A 16,070-nucleotide genomic window follows, 5' to 3' on the forward strand; every position below is an offset into this window, starting at 1 on the left:
TATAGAAGTAAATGTTGAAGACTAAAAACAAATAAAATAAAATAGAATTTTAAAAAAAGTTTCCTTAAACACTAAGAGCTTCTCATAGCCAGGATGCGTCAAAGGCAAAAGTTGAACCCAGGTCCTTCAAGCCTGACCCTCCATCCACCCCACCATATTGCCTCTCATTTAATATTATATATGGAAAAATGATGGTGAATGTGGATATTTTCTCCCAGAATCTGTACCCATCATGGAAAATAACAAATACTTAGGGAAAAAATGACTTCAACTAGCAGAGAGAGGCTGGACAATAGAAATGCATATTGTTAATTTGGTTCCTACCCCCCCTTCTCTCCCCCCCCCCCCCATGCTGCACATTCTCTTCAGGAAACATAGGGGGGGCTAAGCAGGATGAATGGCAGTAAAGGGGTGAGATGCCCTGGAGGTATTGGGCAGAGGGCAGAGGATTCAGAAAGGAACCATAACTGCCATATGCCAGGTTTAGGGAAGGCCCCAGGAAGAGTTTTCTGAGTATTAGGAATGTGTGGTTGGGGAATTGTCTGTTTAGGGACCTTTGAGAAGCTAAATATAGCTAAATGTCTGGGATCACAGAGATAGGGGCATGATGGACTGACCTGTAGAGAAGTAGCTTGACTTTTTTTTTTTAAGCAATTGGGGTTAAGTAACTTGCTCAAGGTTACACGGCCAGTTATTTCTGGGTGTGGTGCTAAATGTCTGAGCCCGGATTCGATCCCCAGGTCATCCTGACACTGGGGCTGGTGCTCTTATTCGCTGTGCTACCTGGCTGCCCCAGGAGCTTGACTTTTATCTTAGTAGGGCTAGAGGTCTTGGTCACCCAAATATCCCCTTTTCCTGTACCTCCCATCTCATCTTCTAGGGAAAAGGAAAAAATTCCCTCTGGTCGGTAGGATGTCAGAACTTGACTATAATCCAGCTGGGTTAACCTTGACTCCAAAGCTCTCTTCCTAGATCTCAAAGCCCAATATTTGCTATGTTTTTACCTCTACAGGAAACGTGTAGGGAATGAATAACTCAGGAATGAGGGTTAGAAAGGAGGCAGGAGATGATACCATCTGTTCCTCCCTATCCTCCTTCTCCTCCTTCTGTCCAAGGGACTAATCATGCTTTATCTCCTGCTGGCTTGTTGGCTCCAGGACAAGACCTGCTTTCATTGACCTCCCCACCCTCCCAACCTCCTCCCTGGACACCATGTTCTTTGGAGAGTGAAGAAGAGCTGAACTGAATATAACTCCTCCCTACCCTTAAGCTACATATAGATTCCTGTACTGAAAAAATATTATGTGTGTGTGTGTTATTGGTGACTGGGAAATTTGATTTGTCCCATGTTACCAGCGTCCCAATCTGATGCTTATGTCCAGAAGCCCTGGATTTTTTATTAGATTAGATTAATGTTCTGGCTCGGGTATTCATTGTTTTACCTTGGAAAAGCCACTTAATCCTTTATCCCTCTTTTCCTTCCTGGGGTACAAAGTAGGGATAATAATGCATTCATTTGCTGCCTCCTTCTTTCAGGGGGTATTGTGAAGAAGCCCCAGGTAACCTTTAGTGTGCTTGAGAAACACAAGCTAGTGTTATCTCCTTGCTCATTTTATTCCCCAAACCTTCTTTTCATGGTGTAATGAGGATGCATCAGTGGCTTCTAAAAGGTGTATGAGTGGAGAACAAAATTTGATAAACTGGAAAGGTTCTATGTGTGGGCTTTTCTATAGACTTTGTGTGTCTTCCAAAACTCAGCCCAGTTAAGTGTGGGAAGCCCATCATCAGAGGGTTGCTAAGTCAACTCCTTAAACCTTCTCCTTTGCTGATCTATTCAGTGGAAAGAATACCCATATCAGTAAATCTTGGCTCTTGAAGTATTGATGTTTAATCCCCTAATGCAAGGTAGGTGTGAGAATGGGTGTAAGTCTGGTTGGAGGGACTGAAGTTAGTCCAGAGAAGGCATTTCATCAACAAGGTAGATTTTGCTTGGTTTCAATTCAGTGGTAATAACAGCACCTCACATTTATACAGCATTTTAGGGTTTACAAAACCACCCCTTTCCCCCAACACTCCTGTGAGGGGTGACAGGATAAGCACCACCAGAACCTTGGAGGGGGGTCTATAGAAGAAGAGACCCACATCACAGGAGGGAAAGAAGGAAAGCTGCAACAAGAAGGATTAAAGTTAGAAAAGAAGGTTAAAAGGACTTTGTGACAGGAAGGGCTGATTGAGAGATTGGGGCATCTCCTCCTCTGAAGGCTCTTTTATGAACAATATAGGGTTCTTTTCTGGCTGCCATGATTTAGTTGGGGGGTGGTCCTGGTGGAGGTAGGTATAGCTAAGGCAGCCTTCTAAGGTGCCTGTCAGCCCATGAATCTGATGAGTCAGGCATTAAAACTGAGTAAAAAGCCTGGAAACCATCAAATGCTGAAGAAATGTAAGGTCACATTTATAGCATTGGTATCCAGTCCTCAGGGCCATTCTCAAGCGGAGTTAGTAATTATAGCTGCTAACATAGAAAGATGGGGGGGGGGGGGGAGAGAGAGAGAGGAAAAGGAGACAGCTTTAAGATTTACAAAGCAATTTACATGCATTTTCTGAGCCTAAGTAAACTCGTTGTAGAAAATATAACAGGATAAAGCAGATAATCAGTTTGATTTGCGTTACATCAGGGCGCAAATTTAAGGAATTTTCAGACTGGAGTGGGATATTCCACATCACACAACACCCTCTACAGGCCTAGCAGTAATCACATGACCCAGCTCTGTGTGTGTGTGTGTGTGTGTGTGTGTGTGTGTGTGTGTGTGTGTGTGTATGTATGTGTAAGATGACTAATGGAAGGAGAGGTTGAGATGTTTAGTGACTTGTTTATGGTAATATAGTTGCCACAAGTCAGAAGCTGGACTTGAACCTAGTGTCTTCTCCCACTATAAGTATATGTGTGTGTATATAGACTTACATATACATAGGCCTATATGAATATGTGGCAAAGTGGGTGTGAATATAAATATATAATGGGAGGGATTAAAATATACATCATATACATACATGTATACATGTTTGTATATCATATTTTGTTGTAAGTTAAACAGACAATAAACGTAATTTATTAAGTGCCTTCTGTGTGCCAGACACTGTATTAAGTGCTGGGAATAACAATATGATAAAGAAAGTACCCTTGTGTGCATATGTACATATATGTATAAATGTGTATATATGCACTCATATGTGTGTATACACACATATATATATAGTTGTAGAAAAAGATAAATATATATAAATATTCCTATGTAAGTGGGGCTGGGTGGAGCTGTGACAGAATAGGAATTGCAGAAATCAAAATCTGGAGTCAATGTTGCAAAGAGAAACTGCCTCCTGGAAACTGTATCTCTTAGCAGTTCAGTCGTTTTCAGTAGTCTGACTCTCCATGACTGCATTTGGGGTTTTCTTGGCAAAGATACTGGAGTGGTTTGCCATTTCCTTCTCCAGCTCATTTTACAGATGAGGAAACTGAGGCTAACAGAGTTAAATGACTTGCCCAGTAAGTGCCTGAGGCTGGATTTGAGCTCAGGTCTTACTAACTTTAGACCCAGTGCTCTATCCACCAAGTCACCTAGCTGCCAAACTAAGATGTCCATTTCCTCATTACAAATTTTCATCATGCTCCTTGTATTGGGATCCTTTTACCATAAGATCCCATTTCCTGTATAACAGTTGGTCAGTAGGAAAATAGAATCAACTTTACAGAAGCTAATTTACATACAGTGTGGTTGAATATAAAGTATCTGTAATCTCATAGAACCAGGAGAAATTTGTCTATAGAAAATAAAAGGGCAGGGGTGGTGAGGTGGCGCAGTAAATAGAGCACCAGCCCTGGAGTAAGGAGGACCTGAGTTCAAATCCGGCCTCAGACACTTAATACAAAAACTAGCCATGTGACCTTGGGCAAGTCGCTTAACTCCAATTGCCCTCCAAAAATAAAAAAGTTAATGGAATAAAATCAGCAGACTGTGAGTCACCCCATTTCCTAGTAGATTCCTTAGTTAAAGTCATCAGGAGGAGGGTGAGATTGAAATTATTATCATTTCTTTCACTTTCTGCCTTCTTCCAGAGGCTCAAACTTAGTAGATTACTGAGCAGAGATATGATACTTGCTGCTTTGGGGGAGCTCCTAGCCTGATTGGGAAAGCACAGTCTCTGTCTTCAGGTAGCCCCTAGTCTGATGGAAAAAAAAATCTCTTTCTTAGATCAGAAGATACTAAATTGAGAGCTAGAAGAGACTGTGGAGCTTCTTATTCAACTTCTTCATATTACTGATGAAGAAATAGACCCAGAAAGGCTAAGTGAACAGTCTGTGGTATTAAGTGGGAGAGCTGGGATTCCAGCCTAAGTCCCAACTCTAAACTCAACATCATCCTCAGGAGCACCCCCTCCCTCTTTCCCCTGTCTGATAAAAGAAACACAGTCCCTTAGGGAGTCTACAGTTAATGAAGGATACATGACTTGTTCCCTTGCACAGCTTTGAGTACTAATTCCATATGGTTTTTGGTCACACCTCAGGGAAGCATCCTTTCCCAACTCCAGTCAGTCCATTCAACCATCTTCTTGTATTCAGCCACATTCCTAGCTAATTTTACCTACTCAGAGTAACACAGAGACATCCCTCTCCTCACGGTACTCATCAGACCCCCTCATTCTCCTGGTCAGAATTTGTCCCCATGGAACCCAGCCTTTAGAGACATACAAAGGAGGTCTTTAGAGTGCATTGCAGTGTCCTGGCACAGCAACAGACTGGGAAACAGTGATATAATAGTTTAATATAGGAGAAAGTAGACTTGAAAACTTCGGTGATGTGGGGTGGCAGTCATATAGACATGATCCTGAGTCACTTTCTGGAGGAGGCAACTGTGACCAATTATTTTTCTTTTAAGGCCTGGGCAGAGGTTTCAGTGTTGGAAGGAGGTGTTGAGGTAGGGGATTGGGATGATTTAGGCATTGATCCTGGGGATGACAGAACAATCAGAAATATCCAGGTCACAGGATTTTAACAGCCCCCTGACCCCTTCTTCACCTGAAAAATCTCAACTCTAAGATACCTGACAAGTGGTCATCCAGAGTCTGCTTAGAGATTTCTGATGAAGGGAGGCCACCACCCCTTGTGGTGGCCCATTCTACTTTTAGATAAACCCTAATTATTAGGAAAAATTATTCCAAACACCAAGCTTAAATTGGTCTCCGCAATTTCTATCCGTTGTTCCTGGTTCTACCCTCTAGGGCCAAACAGAACAGGCCTAATACCTCTTTCACACGACAGCCCTGAAGACAGCTCTCATGCATCGGCCTTGAGTCTTTTCCAAGCTGAACATTCCCAATCCTTTGACTTGATCCTCTTATGACATGGATTCAAGGTCAGGAGATCTGAATTCTAAACCTGGCTTTGCCACTGACTTACTTTGGGCCAATGTCACTTTCCTTCTCTTTTGGACTAAATGGTCTCTTTTAGGCCTCTCCCAGCTCTGACATTTTCTTTTTTTGTTGACTCTCAAAGGCAGCAAATTGAAGACCATACAAAATTCCAAACTATGCTTTAATGTATTGCCCCAACCACATGGGCAAGGACAAGGAAATCACAGAGCTCTCCTCAGCAGAATGGAAAACTCAGGATGCCATGCTGTTGGGCAAACTTCTGAGGATAGCACTTGAGTGCTATTGACAAGCAGAGAAGAAAGGAAAAAATACCTTTCCCCCAGAGATTTCTAGTTTTTTCCCTCTTAAAGAGTGGGAAGAAAGGAATGAGAACCCACTTGTCCTGATTCCCAAGCCTTAAACCACCCTAAGTACTTCCTTCTCCCTGAGCACCCTTCCTCCCAAGTCCCCTGACCTGTCAGTAAAGGGAAAGAGAGGGCAGACCCCATCACTTTTATAGCCCAAGTTGCCACCCCAAACAGTTTTTCAAAAAAAAATCGACTTTGTCCCATTTTCATGCACATGTGACCAGATGTTCTACATCCCTGGGACAGTAAGGCAACCAAGATGAATTGTTACGAGCAGACCAAGCTGTCTTCCTCTGAGCTGGACAAAGAAAGCCCCAGCTGCCAGCCCCTGTTCCCAACAGTTTGGACTCTGATCCCACCCACAAGCCCCTTGGAATAAACAGGCAGGGTGTATCCATCTGCCCCTTGGTATAATTCAGCCTCAATTCACCCAACCTTCTTCCTTCCAAACCATTCATGCATGAAGAGACTTCTCGGCTTAGACCCCAAAACTACCCCCTTCCCTTTTGATTGCTTTCTCATCCAAGCCCTTTAGGCAGTGTATCTCCTTTGAAAGATAGACCCAGGATTCTTACTCCCCTGCCCCCCACCTTTAAACCTAGGACTTCCTGTTCTCTCATCCAGCCACAATCCCTTAAAGGAAATTCAATAGGGATATAAAGAAGGGTAACCCTAAAGCCTTTTGGGATAGATTGGGAGGCCTTATTGGTTAGCTGGGAGGCTACTTGCCACCCAGCAGTCCCCTGGCAATATCTAAGCTATCCACTGTCTAATATTATTTTACCTTTCCAGATTTCAGCAGTTCCATGTAATCTATGCTTCAGCAAAAGTGGATGGCTCAGTGTCCTGGAATCTCTACCATGTATTTGCCTGACTCTCAGACTTTATTCATGGTATTTTGTCCACCAGGAATGCTTTCTTCTTCCTCCTCCCTCCCCTTTCCATCCTCCCCATTGAAATCCTGTCTAGCCTTTAAAGCTCAGCTCAGATTCCACCTTTTCAATGAAGAAGTTTCCTTGTTCCATTCAGTTAGTAATGACCCTTTCCCCTCTTGGCCTTCATATAACACCCACCTCCTCTTTTATGCCCTTTTCATGTATTATTTTGTGTTGCAGTTGTTTCTTTATGTGTCAAACACCTTTACCAGACCTTAAGCTCCATGAAGAAAGAATTTTATTTCAGCATTGTTATCTCCCCTAGTCCTTAACTTCAAGCTCTACATACAGTAGGTGCTTAATAAATGTGTTGACTTGCCATGGCCTTCTCCCCATCTTCCAACCCCTTTCTAAAAATGTCTGTTCTTTAGTGACAAGCAGAAATAGTCTCTAGGGATTTGTATTCAACTGTGGGATGCTACCTATATACTGATATATAAATGCAAAGTAATTTCAAAAGATTTAGAAGCTCTTACAACTGAGAGGGGGATGAGAAGAAAGAACTAGGAGTAACTGAGCTATACTTTGAAGGAAAATAGGGATTTTTTGAAGCAGAGAGAAAATGCATTCCAGATGTGGTGGATCACCTGGGCAAAGGCCCAGAGTGGAGAGACGATTGTAACATAGTGGAAAAGTATTGGCAGGCTAGTTTGATTGAAATCAAGTGCATAAAGGAGAATAGCCTGTAATATAAATGGAAACATAGATGATAACCAGATTGTGAAGGCATTTACTTGTCAGGCTGAGAATTTTGTATTTTAATAGGGAGCCCCTGAATATTTTGAGTAGAGGAGTGAGATAGATCTGTTTTAGGAATATTAGTCTGGCAGTTATGTGGTGGGAAGATTAAAGAGGAGAAATGGAAACAGGGAAGGACCATTTCCATAGTCCAGATGAGAAGTGATGAGGGCCTGAAGTCTCTAGCTATGTGAATGCAGAGAAAGGAATGAAGGGATTCAAGTAATGTAAGTCAGTCAGTAAATATTTATTAATGCCCTGCTATGTGCTAAGTGGAGGTCCAATGGATAAGACTTGGCCACTGATGAGATTGCTGGTCTGAGTTGATAAGTATTGTCCTTAATGAAAATGGGGAAATTGGGAAGAGTGATGCGTTACATGACCTCAGCTCTGCCAAAGACCCAGGCTCCCAATTCTTTCCATTTCTTTGCCCCAGCCTCCTACTTTCTTGTGTAGGTATCAATAGATACTTATTCCTTGAGCATGTGGGATCACTTCTTCCAGCTTCAATCCCAACCAACTCCCTTCATCCATTTTGGGATTCATTTCTCCAGAGCTAATGAAGCCATTTAGGGCCTGAGGGAAAGGCCACCAGAAGATGGTTAGTTAATGTACTGTTAGAGCTGTCCAGTGTTCAAAGCCCAAAGGCCCCAGGACTTAGTGTGGACATCTGGGTTCTAGGCCAGGCTCTGGCACCAAGTCTGTGTGACCTCAAACAAGTGACCTTCCCTTTCTCCTCTGTTGGACTAGATCAGGGGTTCTTGATCTTTTTTGTTTTGCAGGCCTATTGGACAGTTCTGGTAAAACCTATGGACCACAGCTCAGAAGAATGTTTTTAAGTGCATAAAATAAAACCCATAGGATTACAAAGGAAGCCAATTATATAAAAATATAACTATCAAATTTTTTTTAGAAGAGCTCATGGATCCTAGGTTAAGAATCTAGATGAGTTACAGGCAGCTAGGTGGTACAATGGATAGAGCACTGGGTCTGGGTCAGGAAGACTCATCTTCAAATCTGGTCTCAGACATTTACTAGCTTTGTGACCTTGAATAAGTCACTTATCCCTCTTTGCCTTAGTTTCCCTCATCTGTACAATGAGCTAGAGAAGGAAGTGACAAACCACTCCAGGATCCTTGCCAAGAAAACCCTAAATGGGGTCACAAAGAGTTGGACATGGCTGGACAACAAGACTAGATGATATCTAAAGGCCTTTTTCTAGACCTGACATTCTGTGGTTCTGTGATAAAAGGCTGTTGGGAGATAGAAAAGAAACAGAAAGTGACTTGCACAGTGTTGAGTAGAACATAGGGTATTGGATCTGGAATCGGATAGAACTAGGTTTAAATTTACTTCAGATACCAGCTGTGTGACTCTGGACAAGTCACTTAACTGCCTGTGCCTTGGTTTCCTCATCTATAAAAAGGTGAACTCGATAACTTCTTAGTTCCCTTCCAGCTCTAAATCTTTGATCCATGACCTTTGGACAGCTTACTGTAGAGTCAGAAGGATTCAGGATGCATGCACAAGCACTCACATACCCCTTTCCCACCCCCACTCCTACATATATACACAAAACTGACAATTTGATAAAAACTACACAGCAGATTCAAAATGATGATACAATAGAGTTGGGATCCCTGAGCACAAGAGAACACAGGGTAATGAGTTGGTCAGATTAATTAATCTGGGCAGGTTTCCTCCAAGGGTTAAGTTTTGGAGTAGGTAGGAAGAGTGATCTGGCCAGAGAGAAGCTGATTCAAACACATTCTAATTCTTTCTTCCTTTCTTTTCCCCCTCCCCCAACTCTTCCCAAAGGTATGTCCAAAGTCTTCTGGACATCATGGAGTTCCTGGACAAAGACCCTGAGGATCATCGGACTCTGGGACAGTAAGTGATTGAGATCTCTCAATGGATGAACACAGTTGGGTCACTCATTAACTGTGCCCCTGGGCCAAGTGCCCTCCAGGGCCAGAGCCCTGTGCTGAAGACTGGGCCTGATCCAGGAGAAAGAGAGGAGATAGGTGCTGCTTTGTAATAGCTTCCAATGTGCTAGGCCACATGTGGCCTTGAGACCACAGATTCCCTATCCCTGTTTGAGGTTATCACAGTCTCTATTCTCAAATTTCTTGTCTAACAAGGAGAGATTAGATACAGACAGAAACAAAGGCCAGCTCTCCAGCTAGACAGAGCTGTGGCCCTCCATGCTAGGGGCTGAAGGGATGGAGGGAACTGAGCTCTTTGGTGCTGGGAGTTGGAGGGGAAAGTCCTTGGATTTAGGTGTGGGGAGGGCAGCCCAGGCCTCAAGGCCTGAAGCTCTGAAAAAGGGTAAGGTGACTGGATTGAATGGAAAAGCATTTTCTGGGCAAAGTGCTGGGTTGCTAATATAAAAGGAAGGCAGCCCCCATTCTCAAGGGGCTCATGTACTAATGCAGTTTCAGCTTAAGTCTGATGGGAAGATTCCATGGTCCTTAGGTGCAGTGGCAGAGCAGTCAGCAGTGCGTGTCTTTTAATGTCAGGGTGGAAGAAGAGGCAGGAGGCTTTAGTGAGGAGAACTTGGGGGGCAGGAGATGGGTAGTAGGTTTGGGGAGGAGAAAAGCAATTTCTGCCACCTTCCCCAGGTTCACAGATGCCTTAGTCACAATCCGTAACCGGCACAATGATGTGGTACCCACCATGGCCCAGGGTGTTCTAGAGTACAAGGAGGCCTACGGTGATGACCCCGTCTCCAACCAGAACATCCAGTACTTCCTAGACAGATTCTATCTCAGCCGCATCTCCATCCGAATGCTCATCAACCAGCATAGTGAGAAGCATGGAGAACAAGGGGAAGGGGGGCTGAGAGGCAGAAGAAAACTGCCCAGTCAGAGGGATGAGAGGAGCTGGGGGGAGGGGTGTCAGGTGAGAGAATCTGGGGGAGGTAGAGGATCCAGAGGAGGGGGGAGAGAAGAGGGATGAGAGGAGCTAGGGGGAGGGGTGTCAGATGAGAGGAGCTGGAGGAGGCAGAGGATCCAAAGGAGGGGGGAGCAGAAGGATGAGAGGAGTTGGGGGGGGAGGGTTGTCAGGTGAGAGAAGCTGGGGGAGGCAGAGGATCCAGAGGAGGGGGGAGAGAGGGGGGAGGGGGGGGGGAGGGGGGGGGGGGGGGGAGGGGTGTCAGGTGAGAGAAGCTGGAGGAGGCAGAGGATCCAGAGGAGGGGGCACAGAGAATCCAGAATGATCAGAAAAGTGAGAGAAGCTGACAGGAACCAAACAGGATAACAGACATCCCCTTCCTACCCAGCATTGATTTTTGATGGCAGCACGAACCCTGCCCACCCCAAACATATTGGCAGCATTGATCCCAACTGTGATGTCTCTGAGGTGGTAAAAGGTATGTATGGGGGAGGTTGGTGTGCTTTATGGGGAGGTCTCTGACTCCTCACCCTCTTCCAGGCCCTGAGGGGACCAGCAGGAGCAACCTCATAACTTCTCCTGCAGCCAGAAAGATACTGTCCCCCACTACCCCCCCTCAGGGGAGGAGGGAGTGTAGGAAACTTCACGTCTCCTAAGTGACAGACTTGAAGGGAAATTTTAGTCAAGGGTGGCAACTGTTGGCACCACCCAGTTGGCAAAGAACGGCTTTCACTTGAGCTCTCCAGGTAGTCAGAAACTGTGTCAGGTGCTTTCCTAAGACTATTTCCGTGTGTGTGTGTGTGTGTGTGTGTGTGTGTGTGTTTTGGAACTTTCCTCTCTTTCCTCCAGATGCCTATGATATGGCCAAACTCCTATGTGACAAATATTATATGGCCTCTCCCAACTTGGAGATTCAAGAGATCAATGGTGAGCTTGGGGTGGGACAGGCTTCGGGAAGTTCTCTTGGGAGTGGAAGGGCAGAACAGATTTAGAAAGAAGTGATGGTGAATGGGAAGGGGATAAGAGACTGGGGGCACTGAGTGTGGTGACCTCATGGCAACTCCTTGACTTTTGAACTCTGCCTCACTCTAGCCTCCAACTCCAAACAGCCCATCCATATGGTCTACGTCCCCTCCCATCTCTACCACATGCTCTTTGAGCTCTTCAAGGTGAGGAAGCTCTTCGAGGGGAAGAGGGGGTAGCATGGGAGAGAGAGAGTGGGTCTGCTAGGGGAGAAGGGGTCTGAGGAAGAGAAGAGCCTAATTGGGCCCCCTAACATTTCCCCTCTCTTCCTAGAATGCCATGCGAGCGACTGTGGAGAGCCATGAGTCCAGCCTCACACTCCCACCCATCAAAGTGATGGTGGCCTTGGGTGAGGAAGATCTGTCAATCAAAGTATGTGACTTTTGACTTTAGGGACTAGAAAACTTGGAGTTGTGAGGGGTGAGGTGGGGTTAGGGATGGAGTAAAGATGGGAAGTTCTCTGAATGCTAAGTATTGGGTATAAGGGATACCTTGAGTCTAGAGCTCCCTCTTTATTTTTTTTGGAGGGGGGAACACAGGGCAATTGGGGTTAAGTGACTTGCCCAAGGTCACTCGGCTAGTAAGTGTTAAGTGTCTGAGGCCAGATTAGAGCTCCCTCTTATGAACTCCCATGGTTTGAGGCAATTTCCAATGCCCCTAAGACTCTTCCTCCACCCCCTGGTCTTAGTCTTGGGGCAGATAATAGGGGGAGGAAGAATTGAAGGAGAAAGAGGGATCAGGGAACAAGAATATTTGGAGAGGTTGGGAGTTGCGGTGGATGGGGTTAAGGTGCTCTCACTCTAGTGAGAGGAGAGCAGCTAACATGTCTTGTCCCACCTAGATGAGTGACCGGGGTGGCGGCGTTCCTTTGCGAAAGATTGAGAGGCTCTTCAGCTACATGTACTCAACAGCTCCTACCCCTCAGCCAGGCTCAGGGGGGACCCCTTTGGTGAGATGGACCCTCTGTGCCCAGTGCACCCTCCTTCCTACCACCCCAATGGCTCCCCCTTTCACCAGCTCCCAGGCTCATGCATGAGCCTTTTTCTCTTTGTGTGTCCCCCCTACCTCTTGATCTTTCTAACTTTGCCCCTTCATAGCTTGTTTTGACTTGCCCTCTGTCTCTGTCATTCATTTTCTCTGTCATTCTCTATCTTCAGCTCTTGGCATCAACGTTTTTACACATCCCTGTTCTCCCACTCTCTTTGTTTTCCTCTTCCTCTGCCATGATTCAAGTCTCTTCCTCAGCCAAACTTACTCATCCATCTCTCCCTCTGGGTGACTGCCCTTCCCCTTCCCTAGCTTTCTCTCTCCTCTATCCATTGCCCTCATAGCATTCCTCCCTCTACAATCTCTCCCATGGTCCCCAGATCTCCCTTCCATGGAGTAACCAAGCCCCCTCATTCCCTGCAGGCTGGCTTTGGCTATGGACTCCCCATATCCCGCCTTTATGCCAAGTACTTCCAGGGTGACCTGCAGCTCTTCTCCATGGAGGGCTTCGGGACTGATGCTGTCATCTATCTAAAGGTAAACAATTTTTCCCTTCCTCCTGCTCCCCTGTGACAGAGCTGACTGGTGTTGAAATGGAAAAAGGAGAAACCTGCTGCTTTTTCTATCTCTGGATGACCTCCTCACCTTACCCCTTAGCATCTTACCACTGGGGCCTGAGACTAGGTCACTGTCTTGTGACGGTGGGAAGGAAGGAGGAGGGTGGCTGTTTCCTGCCCCCAGGATACCAGAGCAGGGCCCTCAGAAGGTCATCTCATCTACTTCTGGGTCTCAGAGGCTTAAGGTTAATATCATGGAAGGATTTGACAGGAGCTGACCTATTACATGTTAGCTACCCAGCATCCTTTGTACCTGCTGAACAGTGAGCCAAGCAAGGACTCATTGCCATGGCCTTCGCCCTATGGTCCAGCTCTGGGGAGCTCTGAGGGGATTTTCAAGGCTGGTATATTGAGACCAGGGTACTCCACCCATTCAGGGAAGGCCTGAGTCAGTGCTGCTTGGCAAAGGACCAGAGATTACCAGAGAGTGTGGAGGAAGGAGGCCAGGGACACTTGATATGGCCTTTCTGCCATTCCTCCTGCCACCCCTGGAACCAAGATCAGCTCCTCTGAATTCTCTGTTTTGGACAAAAACACTGCCTGCGTGGGAGATAAGCTGACAGTCCAGAATAGCCCTAGTTTCCAGTAATAATTATTCGTGATTCTATAGTACTTGTGGCTGTTCTTGGGAGGAGAGCCACTGGGGGCTGACTTTCTATGACCTGGGCCCCTCTATAACACTATTTGTGGGCATGCTTAGAGTATGATGGGCATGGGCAGGAGATAGTACTGACACTTGCCCTTCCCCAACAGGCCCTGTCAACAGATTCTGTGGAACGCCTGCCTGTCTACAACAAGTCAGCATGGCGTCACTATCAGACCATCCAGGAGGCAGGCGACTGGTGTGTGCCCAGCACAGAGCCCAAGAACACATCCACTTACCGAGTCAGCTAGACAGGCTGCCAGTGGAGAAGGCCTTGGGAGGGTTTCCATTGCTGGCAAGTCCCCTCCTGGCTTTGCAGCGATGACCATGAGGACAGATGGATCTTTTTGGGGATCGGTCACCCTGGTGACTTTCCCTCTATATTCACCACCCTAAAGGATTGAGGGGATATCTCCCTGATGACCTGTCTCTGTTTCCATGGAAATTCTGGTGATGCCCTTTACTACACTGGCCCCCAGGTGCCAATTTCTGTTGCTATAAAGACCCCTGGGGAGACTTCCTTTTGGACCTTCCCCTCAACCATCTCAGGTTGGGGGGAGGGAAAGGGAAGAGTTCCCCCTGATAACCTGACTGTTTCTATGGCAACTGTAGTGATACCTTCACTACCGTGGCCCCCGGTGCCAATCTTTGTCTCCATAGAGACTCCTGGGTAGACCCCTAGGGTGGTCTACCTGGTGACTTTTTCTCCCACCTCCACTACCCCAAGGGAAGAGGGTCTCCTTGATGACGTATCTGTTTCCTTGGCAACTGGGATGATTTCTTCACTTCAGTGGCCTCTAGGTGCCAATCTCTGTCACCATAGAGACCCCTGGGATGGTGTCCCTGGTAAACTTCCTCTTTTCCCTCTCTCACCCCAAGTAAGAGGTATGGATTCTCCTTGATGACCCAGTGGCAGTGAAGGCCTCACCACAGTGGCCTCCAGGTCTGTTTTCATAAAGTCCCTGGAAGGAGATCCCTGGAATAATATCCTTGGTGACTCCTTTGGGGTCTCTAGCACATCTCCCCCTGGGAGTGTGTTCCAATGGCAATTCACAGGTAGTAACCCCACCCAAGACAAAACTCTTTCACTTCTTAACCTGAGGAGTGGGGCAGTATTCTGGGTGCCTTGCCACTCATCCACTTTCTTTATGTCTTCCATCTGGACCCTTCAACTTGCCTTTTCCTTCTCCTTTGAGCCATTACCCCTTTCCCCTCCCCTCCCCCACACACACACTCCTCAGAGGTTGGGCTCTTCTCAATGTTAGAAAAGGACTGGTGAAGGCTAGGGCCAAAGAAGAGAGGACACCAGCAACTAGGAATGGAGCAGAGAGGCTCTGGCCACTATTGCGTCCACTATGCTTATGGGCCTGTCAGGCTTCCAACTGGGGTTGATGAAGAAGGAAATATGAGTGGGTGGGGGAATCCCTCCTCCTAGGCATATTGGGGCAAACACTGGTCTAGTGGGAAGGCTAAGGAAAGCCCCAAGTACCAGCCTTCCTGTCTAAGCAGTGTTTTCCTTTCCCTCCTTGGTCCAGGCTCTCTGTCACATGTACCCCATCCTGCCTGAGCAGCTGCTGTCTCTTGGACTCCCCTTCTGTCATATCTGCCTTTTTCCCCCAAAACTGCCCCTGTGCTTGATGTGGCTTGCTCCCCCCTAAATGTATGTACATATCTAGTTTTGTATCCCTGGGGTAGCCTTACCCCCTCCCTCTCAGCTGTCCAGCATACGAGAGGTTAAAATTGTGTGTTCTTCCTGGATATGCCTGGTAAAAAAAAGGAGATTGAATGAAACTCCCAGTTTGGTTGCTTACTAGTGGTGGTGGGAGGCAGTGGAGAAGGATGGGGACAGTGCCCCTAGACTAAGCCCACTCACCCACATCTCACAAAATCCTATAACAGACGCAAACCCTTTCATATGCAGAATATACCATACCCTCAACCCCCTGAAAGACACATGGGATAGTCTAAGGTAGTCTAACAGGTCCAGTATCTAGGTCAATACACATCACTTACACAAAATAGCCTTTGGCAGACAGTGTGCACACCAGCCTTCATTACCTAGGAGAATTGTCCACGTTGGGAGGACTTTTAAGGAATATCTAATCCAAAGCCCTCATTTAATAAATGAGGAAACAGGCCTGTAGAAGGGGAAAGTCTTCCCCAGGTCACACACTAAGTAATAGAGCTCATATTTGAACCCAGACCCTCTGACCAAATCTAACATCTTTCCACAATACTATTCTATCTCATGAGCAGAATCACCTGGACTTGAAGTGAGGCTTTCCCAGACGTTGTCTAGTTTTTTGTGTTCCTTACCACCCCAATAGGAATATTTAGGAGAAGGCAAAAATATTAGAAATCATCCAGTACTCGCTCCCCTCCCCACCAGCAATTTTAACAAGTTAATGTTCAGTGTTCAAGTGATTTGCCCAAGGTTATGCAGTAGGGGAAGAATTCA

The 16,070-nt window shown here is 46.2% G+C and overlaps 1 protein-coding gene across 1 annotated transcript in view; it reads left to right on the forward strand.

The window, feature by feature from the left end:
* The window catches only part of PDK2 (pyruvate dehydrogenase kinase 2), an 18,536-nt gene extending 3,133 nt beyond the window's left edge, over window positions 1-15,403 (forward strand). Inside the window, exons 2-10 of the mRNA XM_069064456.1 lie at window positions 9,241-9,340; window positions 10,072-10,256; window positions 10,731-10,820; window positions 11,192-11,269; window positions 11,435-11,511; window positions 11,639-11,737; window positions 12,207-12,314; window positions 12,776-12,889; window positions 13,723-15,403. Coding sequence (XP_068920557.1) covers window positions 9,241-9,340; window positions 10,072-10,256; window positions 10,731-10,820; window positions 11,192-11,269; window positions 11,435-11,511; window positions 11,639-11,737; window positions 12,207-12,314; window positions 12,776-12,889; window positions 13,723-13,863 — 992 coding nt within the window. The 3' untranslated portion in view covers window positions 13,864-15,403. The remainder of the gene's footprint in view (window positions 1-9,240; window positions 9,341-10,071; window positions 10,257-10,730; window positions 10,821-11,191; window positions 11,270-11,434; window positions 11,512-11,638; window positions 11,738-12,206; window positions 12,315-12,775; window positions 12,890-13,722) is intronic.
* Window positions 15,404-16,070: the final 667 nt, after the last annotated feature.

Source organism: Petaurus breviceps, unplaced genomic scaffold, assembly GCF_028583685.1.
Source record: "Petaurus breviceps papuanus isolate PSGF00001 unplaced genomic scaffold, PetGlider_PUasm1.0 90630, whole genome shotgun sequence".
Lineage (NCBI taxonomy): Eukaryota > Metazoa > Chordata > Mammalia > Diprotodontia > Petauridae > Petaurus > Petaurus breviceps.